Source organism: Microplitis mediator, chromosome 5 (genome assembly GCF_029852145.1).
Source record: "Microplitis mediator isolate UGA2020A chromosome 5, iyMicMedi2.1, whole genome shotgun sequence".
In the NCBI taxonomy this organism is placed as follows: Eukaryota; Metazoa; Arthropoda; class Insecta; order Hymenoptera; family Braconidae; genus Microplitis; species Microplitis mediator.
In genome coordinates, this window is record NC_079973.1 from 26,637,458 (window position 1) to 26,658,465 (window position 21,008).

Below are 21,008 nucleotides of genomic sequence, written 5' to 3' on the forward strand. Positions count from 1 at the left end.
AAATAGTCAGCATGTGATTTCAAACGTAATCATGAAGTTTAAATGAGTTCTAAATAAAAACATTGAAACTTAAGTTTTTGAATTTGGCGCCATTGCACGCAGCGCATTTTGGAATGTCTCTTTATAATTAATTTAGTTTTTATTGTTAACTGTAAGAATTTTTGAAGTAAGAAGATGATAGATTAGAAATTATTTCACAAAGATAAGGAAATTTGCTGCAGTGGACATTTGAATTTCGGCGGGAATGGTGGCGCTAGAAGTGAAAAATATTTCTAGAACAAATCGAACCAGAGAAATGGGTTATGGGTAATTTAAATTTTTATCAGTTTCCTGCTTGAATAATTAACATATTTTTTTCCTAAAATCACGGAGGCGTCATTGCCAGGAGTTGATCATCAGTAACTACTTCCAATCCAACAAGAAATGATGGCAAAAAATAAAAATTAGTGTTAGTGATTTGGTGATTTTCTAGTCCACGTTTGGGCACAAGTTTTTAATTATAATTATTTTCAATTTATTTATTTCGAATTGTACATTACCACGTTTTTAAATTATACATATACATATATACATATAAATTTTAATAATTGTAAATATCATATTTAATTATTTGTAAATAATGGCTGATTTTGTGTACTCCGAAGCTGAGGAAAGTGAGGTAAATATTACAGATCATTTTTTTATTTATTTTTTTGTTACATTAAATATTTAAATATATTTTCATAATTTATTATCAATCGATTATGTAATTATTATTGACGTGAAAGTTATTCAAATTTTTTAAATGGAGAGTTTAATTTTTTTGACTTTCAACAGCATGACGACGATGAGGAAGAGCAAATTGATCATGGGCGTAAGAAAAAAGTCAAAAAGACGCTAGACGAAAGTGAAGAAGAAGAAGACGGTAATTTTTATTAATTATTATTTTTTTTTAGTCTTAAATTTGGAGAAATTGATTTTTTCTCCAAAAATCAATTGAATATTTTCAATCATGGAAAAAAAAACTAACCTACATTAATATTTTTTTTTTATCCTTATTGGCCATCATCCCTATTGGGCCACGTGCCACCTACATTAATATTGATGTTTGTAAGATTTTATTTGGCGTTAGTTGTCCTCTTTTAAAGCCATTAAAAAATGTATCAAGTTATACAATAATATCATATTTGATTTGAATTTAATTTTTCCAAATGTGTGTTACTTGTAACGACAAATAATTTTCCGTAAAAATCTTAATTAGGGTAAGAGCACCAGTACCCAGCCACCTCATGTTAAATTATATCTATATATATTTTGAGCCAATGTTGAAGTATATGACCGCCCTCATTAAAAAAAGCGATTTAAAAAGATTTGCAATGTTGAATTCCCATTAGAAGAGGGATTCAAAAGTATTCAAGGTATTCAAAAGCATTAAAAAGTGTTTAAAATTTTTTTTTTCGAATCGTTTTAAATTGCTTTTTTTAATCCGAGCGGCTGGCTACTGGTTAGGAGCTGGGTACTGATGCTTACTCTACTAGGAAATAATTAAAAATAATATTGTCTAGTGTAGTCATGACGCAATATTGGTACTAACGTAAATAAATTTATGTAATGAATAAGGAGTAAATAAATTTTTACATGATAATACTTTAAATTAATCAAATCTATATAAATTCAAAACGTGATACCCTGGTGAAAATTTTTCGGACTTCTGTCTGAAAAACTCAGTTCTAGAGTTCTAAAGACTTTTTCGGACGAAAGTCCGAAAAATTTTCACCAGGGTACTTTTTGAACACACATTTAATTTGAATTGTAATCGGCCATTTTGTTGATAGAAATTGCCAAAAAAACTTGAATTTTTATTCAACTGTAGCTAAAATTTTATATTTAATATTTATTGTAATTAAATTAATGAGAAGTAAAAAATTTGGATGTTTATTGATGCGCAGATGATGAAGATCGGCTGAGAGAAGAGTTGAAAGATTTAATTGACGACAGACCGATTGAGGAAAGTGATGGCGAGGACAGCGATGCTTCCGGTGGCTCAAAAAAACGTAAGAAGAGTGACGATGAAGACTTTGACGACAGACTCGAGGACGACGACTACGATCTTATCGAGGAAAATTTGGGTATTACCGTGGAACGGAAACGGTTCAAAAGACTCAAGCGTATAACGGATGCTGAGTCTGATGACGAAGAAGAGCAAGGCGGCGAAGCTAAAGATGCCATCGCTCAAGAATTATTTACCCATGGCGAAGGCTCTGGTGATGTAAGTATTTTATTTAATGATATTGTTTATTAATTTATTTAGTGTAGTAATTATTGTATGTAATTATTCCGTGCTATCGTATTTTAAAAAATAAAGGACAGAAATGCGGTAGGTTTAAATTAGAATGTTGTGTAACGCTAGCTGATAATTAAGTAATTAATTAATAATGAGAGTAAGATTATTTTGTTAATTTAAATTAATAATTATTTAGGAGGATGAGCGGCGAAGCGAACGAAGCCACAGACCAGAACCTGAGATACTCGAAGGAGAAGGCAGTGAAGGAGAGTACTCAGAAGAGGATGATTTCATTGTTGGTGACGATGACAGACCGATCCATGAGAAAAGACGGAAGAAAAAGCACATTTTTACAGACGCAGCGCTGCAAGAAGCCCAGGACATCTTTGGTGTTGACTTTGACTACGACAACTTTGAAAAGTTCGGTGAAGATGAGTATGAAGAGGAAGAAGACGAAGAGGATGATTATGTTGATGATGAAGGTGGAGAGCGACCTAGAAGACACAAGAAACAGTCTAAGAAAAAACCTTCGAAAAAGACTATATTCGAGGTTTATGAACCTAGTGAACTCAAACGTGGACATTTCACTGACTTGGACAATGAGATACGTAACACAGATATACCTGAGAGAATGCAATTACGTACGATGCCGATTACTCCAGTCCCTGAAGGTTCTGACGAATTGGATCATGAGTCAGAGTGGATTTATCAGCAGGCATTCTGTCGGCCAACAATTTCAAGTCAAGATACAAATTTAAATAATGATATGGATGATGGCGGTGGTAAAGGTCCTCAGACAGTGGGAAAAATAAAAAAAGCATTAGATTTCATGCGCAACCAAAACTTCGAAGTTCCCTTTATATCCTTTTACAGAAAAGAATACGTTCTTCCAGAATTAAATATTAATGATTTATGGAAAGTATACAAGTTTGATGCCAAGTGGTGTCAGTTACGTCAGAGAAAGGAAAATTTACTTCGTTTGTTTGAAAAAATGCGGGACTTTCAATTGGATGAAATTATGAAAAATCCTGATGCCCCACTTCCAGATGACATTAGAGTTATCAAAGACGAAGACATTGAGCGATTGAAAAGTGTGCAGACAAATGAAGAATTGAATGACGTTCATAATCACTTTATGCTTTACTACAGTCATGATATTCCAGCGATGCAAGAATCTGTGCGACGTAAAGAAAAGGAAGCTAGACGGTTAGCGAGAATTCAGAAACGTAAGCAACAGCTTCTGGAGGCTGAAGAAAATGGAGAAGATCCACCACCTGAGGAAGAAAATCCCGATGAGCCAGACGAAGCTGAAGACACTCTTAAGCAAGCTGTAAGAAGTGGACCCTACGCACTTTGTAGACGTGCTGGACTTAACAGCTTTGCCAAAAAGTTTGGTCTCTCCCCTGAACACTTCGCTGAAAATTTGCGAGACAATTATCAACGGCATGAAGTTGATCAAGAGCCAGTTGAACCTAGTGTGGTCGCACAAGATTATATGGGGAAATGTTTCCAATCAACTGATGATGTTTTAAAAGCCGTGCAAGTCATGGTCGCTATTCAGTTGGCACGAGAACCACTCGTGAGAAAATGTGTCCGTGAGATGTATATGGAACGTGCCAAGTTGTCAGTACGACCAACTAAAAAAGGGTTAACTGACATCGATGAGAACCATCCGATCTACACAATGAAATATTTGAAAGATAAGCCCGTTCGCGACCTCGTTGGAGATCAATGGCTCAAGTTGGAAATTGCTGAAAAGGACAAACTTATTGTAATAACGCTCAGTGAAACTTTCGATGGTAATACTAGCAGTAATTACATTGAAGAGATGAAACAGCTTTACATAAGGGATGAATTTTCAAAGAACGTTCAAGACTGGAATGCGTTTCGGGTTGGAAGCGTTGAAATGGCTTTGACCAGATACGTCATTCCGGATTTGAAAAAGGAACTTCGTGCAAATCTTTCGGCTGAATCAAAGGAGTACGTGATGCGGGCTTGTTGTCGGAAAATGTACAACTGGTTAAAAATAGCACCATTCACGTGTGAATTTCCGGATGAAGAAGACGAAGAATGGGACACGAGTAAAGGCGTACGGGTAATGGCAATAGCATACGTTACAGGCATAAATGAAGCTTCCTTTTCTTGCATTGTTTCTCCAGATGGCGAGTGCGCAGATATTTTACGTTTGCCTCATTTGCTGATGAGAAAAAATAGCTACAGAGATGATGAAAAATTTAAAAAAGAAGCTGATTTACTTGCAATAAGAAATTTTATTCGTAAAAATAAACCTCATGTTATTGTTATTGGAGGTGAGTCTAGAGAAGCGCTTATGATATCCACGGATATAAAAGAGTGTTTGACAATATTAGCTGAGGAAGAGCAATATCCAGCAATAAGTGTTGAAATATTAGATAATGATTTAGCTAAAATTTACGCAGCAAGCGAAAAAGGTAAATCTGAATTCCGTGACTATCCGGATTTACTTCGTCAAGCTGTTTCTTTAGCTCGACGACTCCAAGATCCTCTGGTCGAGTTTTCACAACTGTGCACTGCTGATGATGATATCATGTGCTTGAAGTATCATAGTCTTCAAAGCCAGTTATCGGAGGAAGAGTTGATTGAAAATTTGTACTTGGAATTCGTAAACCGAGTGAATGAAGTAGGTGTTGATATAAATAAAGCTGTACAGCAAACTTATTCCGGCAATTTAGTCCAATTTGTGTGTGGTTTGGGACCGCGTAAAGGTCAAGCTCTGATAAAAATGCTCAAGCAAACAAATCAACGTCTTGAAAATCGTACTCAGTTGGTAACAGCCTGTCATATGGGTCCTAAAGTATTTATAAACTGCGCTGGTTTTATTAAAATCGACACTAACAGTCTTGGAGACAGTACAGAGGCTTATGTTGAGGTACTGGACGGCTCAAGAGTACATCCTGAAACATATGAGTGGGCTCGTAAAATGGCTGTCGATGCTCTGGAGTACGACGACGAGGATGCTAATCCAGCTGGTGCATTGGAAGAGATTCTCGAATCACCTGAGAGGCTAAAAGACTTAGATTTGGATGCATTTGCTGAAGAATTAGAGAGACAAGGGTTTGGTAATAAATGTGTTACGCTCTATGACATCAGATCTGAGTTGAATTGTCGTTACAAAGATCTCAGGACACCGTACCAATCTCCAACTCCCGAGCAACTCTTTGACATCCTGACTAAAGAAACACCAGAGACATTTTACATTGGTAAACTTGTATCAGCAACTGTAGTTGGTATCAGTCACAAAAAACCACAAGGTGATCAATTGGATCAAGCTAATCCAGTGCGAAATGACGAAACTGGGCTGTGGCAATGTCCATTTTGTTTGAAAAATGATTTTCCCGAGTTGTCTGAGGTATGGAATCACTTTGATGCTGGTGCGTGTCCTGGTAAAGCAACCGGTGTTAGAATTGTTTTAGATAATCCCAATATATCCGGTTATATTCATATTAAAAATATATCTGACAGTCATGTTGTAAATCCTGAAGAAAGATTGAGAATCCGTCAAACGATACATGTCCGTATTATTAAAATAGAAGTTGATAGATTCAGTACGCAGTGCTCGTGTAAAAGTTCTGATTTAAGTGATAAAAATAATGAGTGGAGACCAACTAAAGATCCATACTACGATACCGAAGCTGAACAGCAGGATACTCAATATGTACAAGATTTCAAGAAGAAGAAACAGCAGCAGACTTATGTTAGAAGAGTTATTGTACATACGTCATTCCATAATGTAAGTTATGATGAATGTGAAAAAATGATGAAAACTCTCAGACAGGGCGAAGTGATAATACGACCCAGTAGCAAAGGATCCGATCATCTAGTGGCCACGTGGAAGGTTACTGATGACATTTATCAGTATATTGACATCAAAGAGGAAGATAAAATAAATGACTTCACTCTAGGACGTCGTTTGATGATTGGCAATAACGAATATGAAGATCTTGATGAAATCATAGCAAGTCACATCAATCCAATGGCTGCTTACGCTGCAGAATTGCTCGATTTCAAGTATTACAAGCGTGGCATCGACGGCATAAAAGAAAAAGCTGAAGAAATACTCAAAGAACAAAAAAGAGAAAACCCCGGGAGTATTCCTTATATTATATCAGCATGTAAAAATCGCCCTGGTAAATTTTTACTATCTTATCTTCCACGAACATCCTGCTCTCACGAGTACATCACAGTTTCGAAAGACGGTTTTCGATACCGATCAGAAACATTTGCGCGTGTCGATAAACTCGTCGGTTGGTTTAAGAAAAATTTCCGTAACCCGATACCAGGTCAAACTACCCCGAGTACTCCACGTGGAGCTGTTACTTCCCGGACACCGTATCATTCTACTCCTGGAGTTGGCAGCATGAATCAAGAAGCAATCCAGCGAGTTGCACAGAATCTTCCACATCATATGTTGCACTCGCTTTCGCAAGTCGCGAACCAGACGCCACACTATCCACCACACACTCCCGGTGCTACTGGTGCTACTGGTTACGGCATGCATACATACCCTAACACTCCATACACGCCTTCAGGTCAGACGCCATTCATGACACCCTACCAAACGCCCCATCACACTCCCCATCATTCCCAGCCAACTCCACGATACGGACAGCAAACTCCCAGCCATCAGTTTGTCCATCCTGGACCACCAGTCAGTCAGAATACTCATCACAGGGCATCCATGTCTCACCGATCCTCTACTTCTTACGGCCAAGGTTCTGAAGAAGAGTGGAAGAAGGCTGCTGAGGACTGGGCGAGACAAAAACAGTCCACACCAAGGGGATCGTAAGTTTAATTTTTATAATAATCATATTTAAATCCTGTAGATCCTATGATTTAATATTTATTTTTATTTAGGACTCCAAGATACGATGACATGAGACAACCATCTCGTGAATATGCAGACACAGGCAGATCAACGCCTCGCAACCGTCATTCATCACATGGTTCAGCACGAACTCCATCATACCGATCACCCCGAGGAACGCCAAACACTAACTCAAGTCCTCGGAGCATGTCGCTCAGCGGTGATGGCACACCTCTTTACGACGAGAGCTAGATATATTTTTAATTATGTTATACAATCGATTATGTATAATTATTATTAATTTAGTTATTTTCTTTGTTTAACGACTAAATAACTAATTTTATTGTATCAATTTTTAATCGAATTTTTTTAGGATCAAACGAACGTAATGTATTTATACATTATTATTTATGTATATTATTATTATAATTATTGAGAATTTTAATTAATATTGATATTAATTTTTAATTTATGTATCTAATATTCATACAACTAATTTTTATTTTTTTTTCTCTACAATAAATATTTTTAATAAATAAATAAATTTATGTCCGTCAACCAAACAATGCTTTTGTTTATTAAACAAACATTTCCTACTTATAAAAATAATTAACAATTATCAAATTTCCGCGGTAATATTGCGCCGCTTTTAAATGACTTCCGAAAAAACTAATTGATTTAACTTTTCAAATTTACCGCGCGTTTCAAAATTACCCACTTTCCTTAAAAACTATTAAAAATTAAAAAATTTACTTACAAAATTTTCTTATTTTACAAAAATCTCCTAATATATCTCAGCTGTCTTCATTTTTTAGTAGATTATTTTAAAACTCTTGCGTTGCTCAAAATCTTCTAGTTTTTATTCCTTCTACCATTACTATGTCCAATATTTGTTTAAATTCTTTGTCCTAAGTCTTTCGTATCTTTTTTTTTTATGGGAGAAAGGGACGAAAATTTTCCCAGTTCAAGTTTATTTTATGGCTCTAGTTGCTAGAGTATCGCTAGCACGTGTTAAATTTTAAAACTCAAGTGGCTGTCCGCAACTTGTTGATTTCCAGATATATATACATATATATAAATACATATGTATATAAATGTGTGTGTGATGCATTTCTATACCTAGAATACCTCCTACGTGTGTCTGTTTTTGACTGTTTGACATCTAGGTCTCGGATTGGTTTATCCATCAAAGAGTAAATACTTCCGCCAATGGGATTCTTAAATTTTGTTTCAGTTTTCTCCCCCTTTGGTAAAATACTCAGCCGACTAAACTCAAACATACCATTGTTCATTTTCTGTTCGAACGCTCAACTGTTTATATTAATCAGCTATCATTAGGATTTATCTCTGCATATTTATTTGTAAACAAACCTGCATACTTAATATATATATTATATATTATAGACACATATAATTCTGTAAAAGGCAGAATAATTTTATTATCCTAGTGGAAATTAAATCTTTATTTATTAAGTTGTCATTCAGCTGCAGTTGATCTGAATCGCAAGTAAATATTTAAATTTAAAAATTATTTAATTAATTAGTGGACAATTGTTATGTATATTTATATTTTTTTTAGTTATCAATATGGAGACCGGGCTGGCAGATACCACCACCATGACATCAGATTCATCAAATCCATCGGAAGAAAGTGATGAAGAAAAATTAATGGGTGAACTCGATAATTTTTACAAAGAAATTGCAAGCATGGAGAGTGATGAGGACACATTTACTTTGAGAGTCAGTGAGGACAGTGGTGTTGAAGATAATCTTGATGACAGTTTTGCTGATAAGAATAATACGGGAGAGTCTAAAGAAGCTGAGTCGTGTGAAATTTCTGGTAGTCGAGCTAAGAAAAGTGATAGGATTTTAAGTGATGATTACTATGATGGTGGTGATGATGATGATGATGATGATGATAATAATAACAATACAGAAAAACCCGATGAAAATGGGCAAGCTCTAGTCGTTGATACCCAAGCCACGGATAGAGAAATACAGAATAATTACGTGGAAAGTTTGAGTGAAAAAGTTTTAGCTGAAAGTAATGAACAGGATGATGATAAAATACGAGATATTTACTTGGAAGGTTTGAATGCTTTCAGTCAAAATGATAACCAGCAAGGGGACAATGAGGTAGATTTTAGTTCGGCGGAAAAACCGCGAACAGTTTCGCAAGATACCAGTGGTGATGATAATCAAGTGAAAGTTAGTGAAAAAAATATTAATTTGACAGACGAACAGTGTGAGAGTTTACAGCCTGAACCTGTCGAAAATTTTGATCTAGAAGATGGCGAGCTAGTTATTAGCCATGAAAGAAGACAGTGTCAGAGTAAGCAGGTTAACGTTAATTCTGATCTAGAAGAAGGTGAAATAGACGAAAACGACAAAGACGAAAATGACATAGAAGTAGAATTCCAATCTCTGCGACATCAGCGAGAAGGTTCTGTTGAGTTGATTGAAGTGCGCAATGAAGTAAACGACAGGTTATTTGGTATCGATGTCAGTGATGTCTCATCCGATATAAGTACAATAGTCTATTCAGATCATGACTCTTGTTATGAATATGGTACGGAGAGTGTATGCCCGACAGAAAATAATTTTTCTACCAGCGACGATGACCCGTGGGAGTTGATAGCGTCCCCGTCAGACGACTGCGTTATTGTAGATGACTGTGTTATTGTAGATGAAATTGAGAGCTTGCCGAAGTCTAATGATAATAATAAGCGCGGAAGTGACCGGCAAGATGAGACTAAGAAAAATGAAGATGATAAAAGAAAGTCTAAGAAAAGGAGACTGTCGGATTCGCCAATTGATTGCAGTTATTTTACAGAAGCTGAAGATGAATCGAGAAGCAGTGAAAATGTCAATGTGGACTACAATGATTTAGTCGGAATTTGTAGCAAAGAAGAGGTCGCAGAGCTGGCTGATAATGAGGCTGACGATGATTACAAGCCGAAAAAAAAAAAAAATTACGCGGGTCGCGAACACAACCATCCACTTTTCCGTGATATTGACGTGGAATTGTGTGAGAGGTTGATGCGAGTTAAAGAACAGGGTACGATTATCATTCGTCCAAGCAGCAAAGGTTCTGATTACCTTAAAATAACCTGGAAAGTAACTGATGATATTTATCAGCACATTAAAATCAAGAAGAAACTTCGCGCGTCTCGAGCAGTCAGATATTATGTAGGCAGTAAAGATTTTGTAGATATTGATGAAGTTGTAAATAAGTACGTTAAGCCAATGGCAGTTAATGCCCGTACGTTGCTTGAGTTCAAGCATTACAAGAGTGGGATCAATGGCGTGAAAGCAACTGCCGAAGAATTACTGACAGCGGAAAAAAAAAAAAATCCCAATGGTATTCCGTATATAGTGACGGCTGTAAAACGATCACCTGGTAAATTTTTGATATCGTATTTGCCTCGAGTTACTTGTTATCATGAGTACATCAAAATAACACCGGAAGGTTTTCGTTTTCGTGATCAACCGTTTGATAATCTTAATGAATTGTTTATATACTTTAAAGCAAACTCAAAAGAAGTTAAAAATGTTTCATTAAAAGATGAAACAGTAACATCTACAACTGCTACTCCACATCCACATATGCCGAGACCACCGACACCACGTCCTCACACACCAAGACCATCAACACCAGGAGCAGAATCACCAGAAATAGATATGACTCCAAGAATTCTGGAAGCTATCCAGGATATTCCGGATGAGAAATTAGATGCAGTTCGTCTTATCCTCGAACGTTTTACTCAGCCTACTCTTGATCCAGCATCAGCAGCAGCAGCAGTTGCTGGTTACGGTCGTAATCCAGCTCCTTTTTTTAACCAGAATCCAGCTCCTGTACCAAGACCACCGCCGCCCAGTATCTACAGTGGATTCCCTCCTTATCAGCCTGTTTACTACCCAACAGTAAATTACTCAGCGTATCCATCAGCATTCAGGCCATACTTGCCCAATACCAATGTGCATTTTAATCCACAACCTGTGCCATATCCAACCGAAAGGAATCACGATCTCTCGGTACTGAATTACGGGAACAGTGAGAGCGTAACTGTCTGCAACACTACGAGTATATACAACAATCCTGGAGATGACTTACCACCACCACCTGGCACAAATTAGCTTCGATTTAAGTAAGACTTGACTTCGAAAACTTTAGGCAGCCAAGTGCAAGTTCCTGATGCTGCCATTGATCTCAATTTATTTTTTTTACGTATCTAGTTAATTTTGTATCTTTATATAACTTAAATAGTATATATTATATATGTTGTCTTCAGTTAAATAAATTCTATATTCTTTCTACTAATTATTATATAAATATATTTTTTATTTTACTTAAATATAAGAAATAAAATCGGCGATATAAATAATCTCCATGGTTAAAAAAATGTATAAACATAATGGCAGTACAATCTAATAATTTAAATAACTTTTTTTTATACTTATATTTATATAATTAAAAATTATTCATCTGAAAAAAATTTATCACGATAAGGAACTGTCCGGTAGCAATAGGAAACTCCTGGAGGAGTTTCATCCGAACTTGACATCTCATCGCTGTCATGCTTCGACTTATTTTTCGACCCGCGTTTATTTTTACTGTCACTGGATCTCGTAGCTCTCTTATTAACACGATCAGGTTTTAATTCACAATAATTTACTACCCTGCGTCTTCGCTTGGACCTCGAGTTCCCGGGATCTTCACCAGGATTACTGGAGTCGCTGCACGGCGATTTAGGATCACGCGATGACTTTCTTTTTGCGCTTCTGAACCTTTGGCTGCGTCTACGATTGTCTGATGACACCCGAGGACTCACTGCTGTCTTGCTGCCAGATTCCTTCTGCGCATTTAAATTATAATTGCTGTTATCTTTTAATTGTTTAGTTTTGATAATTTCCTTTCTCGGCGAAGGGCTGGAACTTTTGTTTTTCGGATCACTTGAATTTTTTTTAACTGCTAGCGAGTTGTCTTTGCTGGTGTTGCGTTTCCTGGACGAATTTTGCGAAGTATCTTTCCTGGAAGTTTCATTAGACGAAGGAAGAATCGAGTCCTGCAAGTGACCTGGACTATAGTAGACGTCATCGCCTTTCATCGATAGTCTTTCGCCTTCCCAGTAACGCAGGGTCTGTACCCTACGACGGCCACGTGAGCTCGTCGGCACACTTGACATGTCTATCGACGCGTTCAATGACTCGGCTGATTGAAATAAACTTGACTCGTCATTTTTTATCTTTCTCCATTTTTCACAGAACGCTGATATCTTGGCAGGGCAGCCATCCATGCAAAGCTTCTGGAGTTCTCGCGGGACCACGTACTTGGCGTTCACTAAATCTCCAGACAGTTCATAAAATTCGTTGTTTATCGTCTCTACTATCCGTGGGGTCACTCTGCGAACTATCACATCAGTTTTATACTTTTTCGAAGTAACATGACCGGCTTCGTTGAGCAGCTTCCCTTCAAAAATAAGCCCGTACTTGGTGTTGGCCATTTTTTTTATATTCGGCATCCAGCAAGTCAGGACTTTAGGATTGTCTTCAGATCCGAATTTTATTCTCGACTGATTCCCTTGCAATTTTTCACATCTCGTGTCCCGGGGATATTTTTCACTGAGATTTTTACCGCGAGCGAGAGCTTCTGATTGTATAGCTTCGGGTGTTTTTAAAGCTGGCACTGGCACTGATACTTTTTCCCTGACATTTTCATCAGTTAGCCGATAAGATTTTTTCATTAATTTATCATCAGTCAATTGCTTATCAACTGACTTGTCGACATTTTTCTTCGGTGACTTGACTTGAAGACACGGAGGAGATTTCATTGAACGAGGGTGCAATTTCATTGATACATTTTCTATACTGACGACGGAAGGTTTTTTAAATTCAGGAATTATTTTGTTTGATGACTCTTGTCTTTCTTCTCTTTTGATAATTTGTGGAGATGCTGCACGCAAAGTTTGCCTGCTTCCGTTTTCTTCATTTTCTTTGTCATCAGTAATCGCCATTTTAGTAGAAACTGTTTGAGAAAATTCCGGTGGATTTTGAACATTTTTCAACAGACTTGGACTAGTTTTAGGATGTTGATGCTGATAGTCATCATTTTTATCAACTTGCTTAAGTTGCTGAAGAGTCGTTCTCTTCAGTATCTCACCAAAGTACTGGGCGTTTGTTTCCTGAAGTACCGGCTTCTTAAATTTATTTCTATTCGTTGCCTCGGTAGTAATTTTATTCGATTCATCTTCGGTGACACTCACACACGAGTCATATTGCGCTGAGTTTTTACTCACTACCGGTTGAAGAACTTTGCCATGTCTGTTATGATCTAGCTGGAGTTTTTGTCGATTGATGCCCTGAGCCCTGCGCTCGTCTTCAGTGAAGCTGGTGCACGAGTCATAGTTGGCAAGAAATCCTGTGATGGTTGAAGCAGATTCAGCTCCCCGACGATCATGGAGATAAGCAGGATATCCTGGAGGCTGTAAGACTGGCCGCGATTCTCTCACCACAATCGGCGGTTGCTGGGTGGGTATCCTTCGGTTGTCGATATTTTTTGAATTGCGCCGAGTTAATTTTTCTTGTTCCGGTTCAACGGCATCGATATTTGTCCTTCGATCATCATACGCAGGACCATTGAAGGCTTTTTTACTTTTATGCGGGAAATTGTCATCTGAATCACTGTCATCATGATTGTAGGGACGCCTACGTCCAACAGACTTCAATATTTTCTGCCGATCGTGCAATCTTTTTCTGGAAACTCGAAGAGATCTTGGTTTCAAAACGCGTCGGCTGTCATAACGCTCATCATTATCATCATCATCATCACTACCACGGTCATACTCATCAGAACTGTCGTAGTCACGATGAGTTAACTTTCTACAAACTGGAGCACGTTTCAAATTGTCTTTAGCATAAAAATTACTTGGTGCTTGACCACCGTTTCGTTCTTTAAGAATTTTATTTGATGCAGCAGATAAACTTTTATTTGCATCAGTCATCGTGTAGGTGGTACCGAAATTCCTTGACGAGTTTCCACTTCTGGGTGGTACAGATGAAAGCTGGTTACTTTCTGCTAGTGGATCATCTACTCCCGCCCGAATTATGGTATTCTTTAAGGAATTGGACATCTTAACAATCCCGTCCAAGTATTCCACGGAATGTTTTTTATTTTTCAACATGATTGAGAAGGCTTTCGCAATATCTGAGCTTTCTTCAGCGCTTGGAGTAAACTGTGCGTTTGAACTATTCAATAAATAATGCGACATCTTACCGAGAAACATATCAATGACATTACGTGACTCATCACTAGAGTCAACAGTCACTTCTTCAGACACTTTTTCTGCTTCACGATTATTATTAGTGGCTCTGGATCCAGATCTAGGGCTTTTGATCAATTGTTTTGGTGCTGACCGAGGTGCAGCTGGAAGAAGCGATTCTCCGGGTTGATGCTCCGGTGATAAATGCTTCGGGTTCACTGGTGATTTAGTCACGAATGACTTTTTACTCGAGTCTTTAGTTTTTTCGATACTTCTTGGAGGTCTTTTACGTGGCCGTAAACGACGCAGAGATTTAGACGGACTGTACACTTCAGTTATTTCGCTTATCAAGTCGTCATCGCTGTCAGTGATTGGTGTCGGCCAGCGAAAATTAATATCGCAACCACCTTCAACAAAACTTTGCCAAATATTATAAACATTTTCCCAATCATCTGGAAACCCGTTGTAAAATTTACCGCGTACATACTCCGGCAGTTCATTTTCCTCGTCGTGAATCCTTCCTTGGAGGCAGTAGATGTTTGAAAAAACAGATCTTACTGTTGTCGCATCGATACGTTGGACTACCGGCTTACTTCGAACAGATCTACCACAATCCAGTTTACCTTTGATAAGTAATTCGCGTTTATCATTCAGAACAACTTTCCACTGTTTGAAAATGCGGTCAGGTTTGTTTAGATCCAAGGTCGAGTGTAAAATACCACATGTTTTTTTGCTAAAATCAGATGGTGTTGGATAATTTATTGACGAAATAATACTAGCATTTGATTCAGTACCAGCTGGATTTATTTTTGTTGGAATGTGAGGGCTCGCTAGTGAATTTCGACGCGACGAATGGGCCAGGATTCCCATTGTCTTTGGTGGCGGCATGATCACACGATCTTCTACAGTATCTGGTGAATTTTTAAAACTTGATGTCGTAATGCTGCCGTGCGACTTTAAATTTTTCGAAATAATATTACGCATATTTGTGCTGGATGAGACAACTTCGCTGCCAATACGAGAGTTTGTTTCTCCAATTGTGTTGTCTAGTAAATTTCCATTGATACTCGAAGCGCCAGATCTTGACTCATTATTTGTATGATCTTTTTCTAGTTCCTTCAATTGCATTTTTTTAATCGTGCGTTCAAGATTTTTGTATCGCTCTTCCATTTGTAAATATCCGAATGTTATCTGAACAAAGAAGGGACTCATCAGCATTTAAAACCAGCCATTAATTATTATTAATTAATTGCTTACTTACATTTGGTGGAGATGACATTTTTTAAAAATATCTTCATTCAAATTAATGATTATTTTATTATGTAGATTTTATATTATTATGTTTTATTTATGTTTATTTATAACCTAACAACGTCACTGATTATCCTTCACATGCTGGTATTTTAAAATAATCCTGTTGATAAGAAATAATAAATTATTAATAATTATCAGTTGCATGACAACAAAAAGTTGCGAAGTTTCAAATTCACTTACAGTAATTAAAGTTTTGTTTTTTTTTTTTTAATAAGTAAATAAATAGAAGCAGCGGCAAAACAAATATTTTTTTTTGTAACGAAAATATCGAGACTTCGAGCTATCGATTACTGGCGGGAAACATAAAAAATTTAAAATCATAAGAAATAAGTTTATGAAAGTGAATGTAGTTGACAATTGTGAATTGAAAAATTTTGAAATAAGTGAATTAAAAGTACATCGAATAAAATTAAAAAAATGCGCATTTATAGAATTTGAAAATCAGTATGTGCATTTTTTAAATTTTTAATTCGTTTACTTGTAATTTAAAATTTGTCTTATATCTGCGATATTCACATGAGTGTGAATGTAGCAGACATCAGACAAATTTAAAATTTTTAATAAATAAAGTAAATAATTAATGAAATAAAATTTTTAAAAAATGCGCATTTAAAAAATTTTCAAATTAATAAGCGCATTTTTTATAAGTGTTATTTTTTAAATTATTTATAATTTTAAATTTGTCTGATGTCTGCTACTTTCACAGTCATATGAAGTTTTAATTTAAAAAGGAGAGGATAATTTTGTGCTGAGAAATTATTTTATTTAATATTTAAAAATTTTAAAATTAAAAAAAAGGACGATCCTAAAGTTAGCAGACAATTAAAAATTTTTTGATTTTTTTTTGGACAATTAAATTTGAATAAAAAAAAAAATTATAAATATGCACATGTAGAAAATTAAAAAAAGTAAAGGCGCAATTTTTTCAAATATTTTTTTTTTATGGTTTATCGTCTAAAAAAAATCCAAAAATTATTAGACGTCTGCTAACTTCAGTATCATAAAAAATGGACATAATTTTTTTCAATATATTTTTATTGTTCATACTTAGTACAAGGAATTCAGTGCAGTATTCAGTATTATATTTAATAATTTTATCACCCATTAAAGCGTACAAGTATTGTACTTTATGATTATAAAGATTTTTATTTGTTTTATAACATTATACATATATATAATGTGTATATATATATGTATAATTTTATAATTAACATGAGGCGTATTTATTGTATACTAATATGTCGATGACTTTATCGTTGGGAATATCATCCATGCAGACCTTTGTGATTATTATTATTAATTATTTAATATCCTGTTTTTTTTGTAGTACGATTGTTTATTATTAAATGACGCTAAAGCTAAAAAAGTTATTTAAAATTTATAATCATCAATCACTGCTTTACGTATTTAGTTTGTTTTATGGTTCATAGAATATTAAATAGAATATATAAAGTATCTTCCAGATCTATAAAGTTTAAAAAAATCAAAACTTCATTATAAAAGTATCATATACATATATAATTATGTAGCAAACGATAGAATAGAACAATAAAATAATTTTAAATGTCAAGAAAAAAATTATCACAATAAGCATCAGTATTTTCCTTCATGGAAGCTGAGATTAATGCCGCTCACATAAAATAAGCGTTTTAAAATGATCAACAAATAAATTTATTTTTAACTGACAGTTAATTAGCATGACAAAAACAATTAAACATTGAACGATGAACAATAAGTATGACTGGATTTGAATTCACAATATTATTAAGCGCCGTGCTTGATACACAATCAATATAAATATGTTAATTTAAAAATTACTAATAAAATTTTTTGTCCTTTAATTTTTATTTAGTTTTATCCTCCAAAGTTATAATGATTTCAGTCTCAATTTCTACTTGTTATATAGCAACTGTCAGAGTATACATTTTTTCTGGTTCTTTTTTTATGTTTTACTTTATTTGTTATCAATTAATTTAATAAATTACTCATTACGGAAAATCTATAAGAGTGTAAATGTACCAGACATCAGACAGATTTAAAATTATAAACAAATGAGTAAATAATAAAAAAAAAAAATTGATAAAAAATGCACTTATTAATTTTTTAATTTTTTAAATGCGCATTTTTTCAAAATTTAATTTTATTAATTATTTACTCGATTTATTAATAATTTAAAATTTGTCTGATGTCTGGTACATTCACACTCAAAATCTATTACAATTAAAATTTAGATTACACCGATTTTAATTCATCTAATACAATATTTGAATACCTTTATAATAACATACCACTTTATTTGATTCTTATATTTTGGTTTCATATTTTTTATACCGAATATTAAATACCGCTATTATGTACTCGTCTATTTATTATGTAATCATGCCCGAGTGTAGCTCATTTTAGTATTGAATAGTTACCAAGCTACGAGATGAAAATCTTATAATTTTTCCGTTAATAATAACAATAATAATAATAATTTAAATATTGTAAATATGCCGCTAGTGAGTTTTTCCATTAAAGGGTTAATATTAATATGACAATCGGTTCTTTTACACGTAATATATAAATATTTAACACGAGGATTCTCATGCGTGGTAACTAAAACACAAAGTCTGCTGTTTAAAGCCACATGTATATCAACATGCATATATGTTTTTATATAATTTTCATGTTAGTAATAATCACCATCATAATGCAAATAATTATTCATCGATTTTTAAAAATGCATTACTGTTTCTTGGACATATGTGCGCCGTCGTTAAAATCCCTTGATTGATCTCTGGAATTTCTATCACGGTAATCACGATGATCGCCTCGCGAGTCTTGTTGCTCTCGACGGTCTCTTTGACGTCCTTGTCCTCGAAATTTGCGATTACCGCTGTCCCTGTAATAGTTACCGCCACCACTACCACCGCCCCCGTTGTGGTATCCCCGGGATGAGCGAGGGTAAAATTGTGGGTAGCAAGGGATCTCGGGTTTTACGTTGCTGTTAAGTAATTCTGGCAGAACAATACGACAGGACATGTCAGGTTCGCTCTCCTCTTTATCTATGCGGTTGCGACGGTGATGTTGTCCTGATTGACGATCGTAACTAGGGGTAAAAAAATTTATTTATTTATTTATTATTAATGATAAATAGACAATATGGAAATAAAATAAACCTGGGACGTCCTCGAGCAGCATTTCGCCAGTAACTTTCACCTTCTAACGGAGGAAATTTATAAGAATTTCTACTGGACTGTCCAGGGTCACCAGATGATCCGCGACTGTGATGACCATTTTCGTTATTTCCTCGTCCTCGTCCATGTCCACTGCGATTCCCGCCAGGGTTTTTAGCTGATGACGCTTTTATCGTTGCTATTTCACGCTGCTGATCTGAATTCTCACGCTGCAATCTCTTTACCAATGACTCTGCATCCTCTAGACGCGCTGCCAGTTCGCTATTTACTGCATTTGTCGTTTCTCCCACTTGTATAGCCGCATCATTGACTTTAAGTTTTTCTTTGTCCTTTGCCGTTTGTTCTAATTTCCTGAATAAAATAACAATAGATTTAACTTAACATTAAATTTCGATTGTATTTCCAACTCGAATTGGTAATTACAATTTCTGCTGCTCAATTATTTCAAGAAGATGGACATTTTGTTTCTTAACGTCACTGAATGATACTCTGAGCTCCTCGAGATCACGTTCAAGAAGTTCAATCTGCAGAGGAGTAACATTGACACTAACTGGGCTTCCCTATCAGACAGACATCGGAATCGTGATCGAATCATCGATGTCTGAAAGTTTATCTTAAAAATAATAAATAAGTAAATAACAGTAATCAGTACCTTAGGTTTCGCAAACCCGTTCGAATTATCTTCTGGTGATGACGGGCTATTTGTACACGCAGTGCCTTTGGTAAATACCAACTGAAATTGTAAATCTAAAAATTCAAATCACCAATAAATTAATTCTATTTCAAAATAAAGTCAATACCTTTATTAATTTATTTATAATTATTTTTTATACCGCGATTTCGTTGCCGCAAAGTCTCCACTTCCTGATGCAAAGCAACGAGAGTTGCTTGATGTTGTTCCTGAAGAAACTTCATATTCTGTTCCAACTGAGGTGTCCTGTCTCCATTAATACCCGCCTGCTGAGATCGCAAGGGCGTTGCAACCCCGTCATTTCTCGCTGGCAAACTCATTAGCTCCGTTGATTTTTTCCCCTACAAAATAAAAAGGAAAAAGAAAACACTCGATAAAAAAAAAATTAAATTATCTCCACAATCAAATTTAAAAGTCACCGACCTGAGAAAATGGCACCGTGGGTAACTTGACTAACACTTTCGACGTCATCTTACGATTTATTTTTCTAAAAATAAAAATATAATTATAAATTAACTGATGATTGATCCGCGATTATCTTTTTGCGACTCAATTCTTGAATAATTTAACACCGCGCAATAACAACTCATCAATATAATTGTCTAGACAACCTATGAGCCAGTCTCATATATTAACTTTACTGCAAAATAATGACTAAGTTTATTAAATCAATAGATAGTAATTATATTAATAAATATAAAATAAATGTTTTAAATAAAGTACGTACGTTAGACGTTTAGAGGTGAGACCGGAACTCGTTGCGAGGTGGCGAACCAAAGTGAGGGAGGAGGGTGAAGAGATACGAGGGCACGATGTCTTGGATTTAATGCCCTCGTTGATGCCTTCCTCCCCTGGGTGGTTCACCCGGTTCAGCCGAGGTAGTCGTCGAGGCCGCGTTATTTACGTCAATTATTCAAATCTCCTTATTGCTCCGCTTTATAGATCAATATAGCGATGATTGACAGACTGACAACTGGAAAATTTTTTTATTTATAAACAGCAAAGTCCGACAACTCGGTACGCAGCGCGTTAAATTTCGCTCAAACTGACACGCCGGCGAAAATCTTCGGAGTTTCTCGAGGGAAGAAAGCCGGCGTAGCCGTCAGTATTGATCGCGGACTCATACCCACAGCATTAAACATTACATAGACTAGACCAACACTCTCCTACCGATGGCATACGAGTATGCCTTTTGCAAACTACACTGACAACCAGTAGCCGGAGACTACTCGGTTGCTCGGTACTCGGTCATTGGTGCTGGTAATTCTACGACCGCACCCACTATATACATCCACGTACATACACTTGTTTTTTTTTTCTTTGTTCACCTGACAATTTTATGTACCTACGTATACATTTACTTTTTTATATCCTATTTTACTTTTTAATATACATGCAATTACAAAAAACGTCTTGTCTTGCTGTAAAACCACCAGGTTGATCATTTTTTTGTGATGCA

The 21,008-nt window shown here is 35.6% G+C and overlaps 4 protein-coding genes across 5 annotated transcripts; 2 read left to right on the top strand and 2 right to left on the bottom strand.

Moving 5' to 3' along the window:
- Positions 1–386: 386 nt before the first annotated feature.
- Positions 387–7,663, top strand: LOC130667776 (transcription elongation factor SPT6). The gene is made up of 5 exons (XM_057469614.1): positions 387–658; positions 817–904; positions 1,929–2,248; positions 2,460–7,084; positions 7,157–7,663. The coding sequence occupies exons 1-5, from the start codon at positions 620–622 to the stop codon at positions 7,356–7,358; spliced, it is 5,274 nt and encodes a 1,757-aa protein (XP_057325597.1). The 5' UTR covers positions 387–619; the 3' UTR covers positions 7,359–7,663.
- A 718-nt stretch (positions 7,664–8,381) lies between these two features.
- Positions 8,382–11,439, top strand: LOC130667914 (dentin matrix acidic phosphoprotein 1-like). The gene is made up of 2 exons (XM_057469846.1): positions 8,382–8,613; positions 8,686–11,439. The coding sequence occupies exon 2, from the start codon at positions 8,694–8,696 to the stop codon at positions 11,241–11,243; it is 2,550 nt and encodes an 849-aa protein (XP_057325829.1). The 5' UTR covers positions 8,382–8,613; positions 8,686–8,693; the 3' UTR covers positions 11,244–11,439.
- Positions 11,440–11,448: 9 nt separating this feature from the next.
- LOC130667913 (uncharacterized) lies at positions 11,449–15,959 on the bottom strand. The gene is made up of 3 exons (XM_057469844.1): positions 15,860–15,959; positions 15,627–15,779; positions 11,449–15,556 (listed from the first exon to the last, which is right to left on the bottom strand). Exons 2-3 carry the CDS (start codon positions 15,642–15,644, stop codon positions 11,585–11,587), a joined length of 3,990 nt encoding a protein of 1,329 aa, XP_057325827.1. The 5' UTR covers positions 15,645–15,779; positions 15,860–15,959; the 3' UTR covers positions 11,449–11,584.
- Positions 15,960–16,701: 742 nt separating this feature from the next.
- Positions 16,702–20,772, bottom strand: LOC130668973 (uncharacterized). Of its 2 annotated transcripts, none has more exons than XM_057471579.1 (7): positions 20,277–20,772; positions 19,973–20,036; positions 19,692–19,890; positions 19,511–19,605; positions 19,282–19,418; positions 18,841–19,209; positions 16,702–18,770 (listed from the first exon to the last, which is right to left on the bottom strand). In XM_057471579.1, exons 2-7 carry the CDS (start codon positions 20,018–20,020, stop codon positions 18,407–18,409), a joined length of 1,212 nt encoding a protein of 403 aa, XP_057327562.1. In that variant the 5' UTR covers positions 20,021–20,036; positions 20,277–20,772; the 3' UTR covers positions 16,702–18,406. The 2 variants fall into 2 exon arrangements, with proteins under 2 accessions (XP_057327562.1, XP_057327563.1); XM_057471580.1 differs by having other exon boundaries at positions 19,282–19,382; positions 20,277–20,771.
- Positions 20,773–21,008: the final 236 nt, after the last annotated feature.

Bases quoted from the DNA above. Each gene is read 5' to 3' on its own strand.
- LOC130667914 (XM_057469846.1), top strand. From the start codon at position 8,694: ATGGAGACCGGGCTGGCAGATACCACCACCATGACATCAGATTCATCA.
- LOC130667776 (XM_057469614.1), top strand. From the start codon at position 620: ATGGCTGATTTTGTGTACTCCGAAGCTGAGGAAAGTGAG. The intron at 659-816 runs GTAAATATTACA...GACTTTCAACAG, and splicing joins CCGAAGCTGAGGAAAGTGAG to CATGACGACGATGAGGAAGA. The intron at 905-1,928 runs GTAATTTTTATT...ATTGATGCGCAG, and splicing joins AAGTGAAGAAGAAGAAGACG to ATGATGAAGATCGGCTGAGA.
- LOC130668973 (XM_057471579.1), bottom strand. From the start codon at position 20,020: ATGACGTCGAAAGTGTTAGTCAAGTTACCCACGGTGCCATTTTCTCAG. The intron at 19,419-19,510 runs GTACTGATTACT...TCTGTCTGATAG, and splicing joins ACGGGTTTGCGAAACCTAAG to GGAAGCCCAGTTAGTGTCAA. The intron at 19,210-19,281 runs GTAATTACCAAT...TATTTTATTCAG, and splicing joins ATAATTGAGCAGCAGAAATT to GAAATTAGAACAAACGGCAA.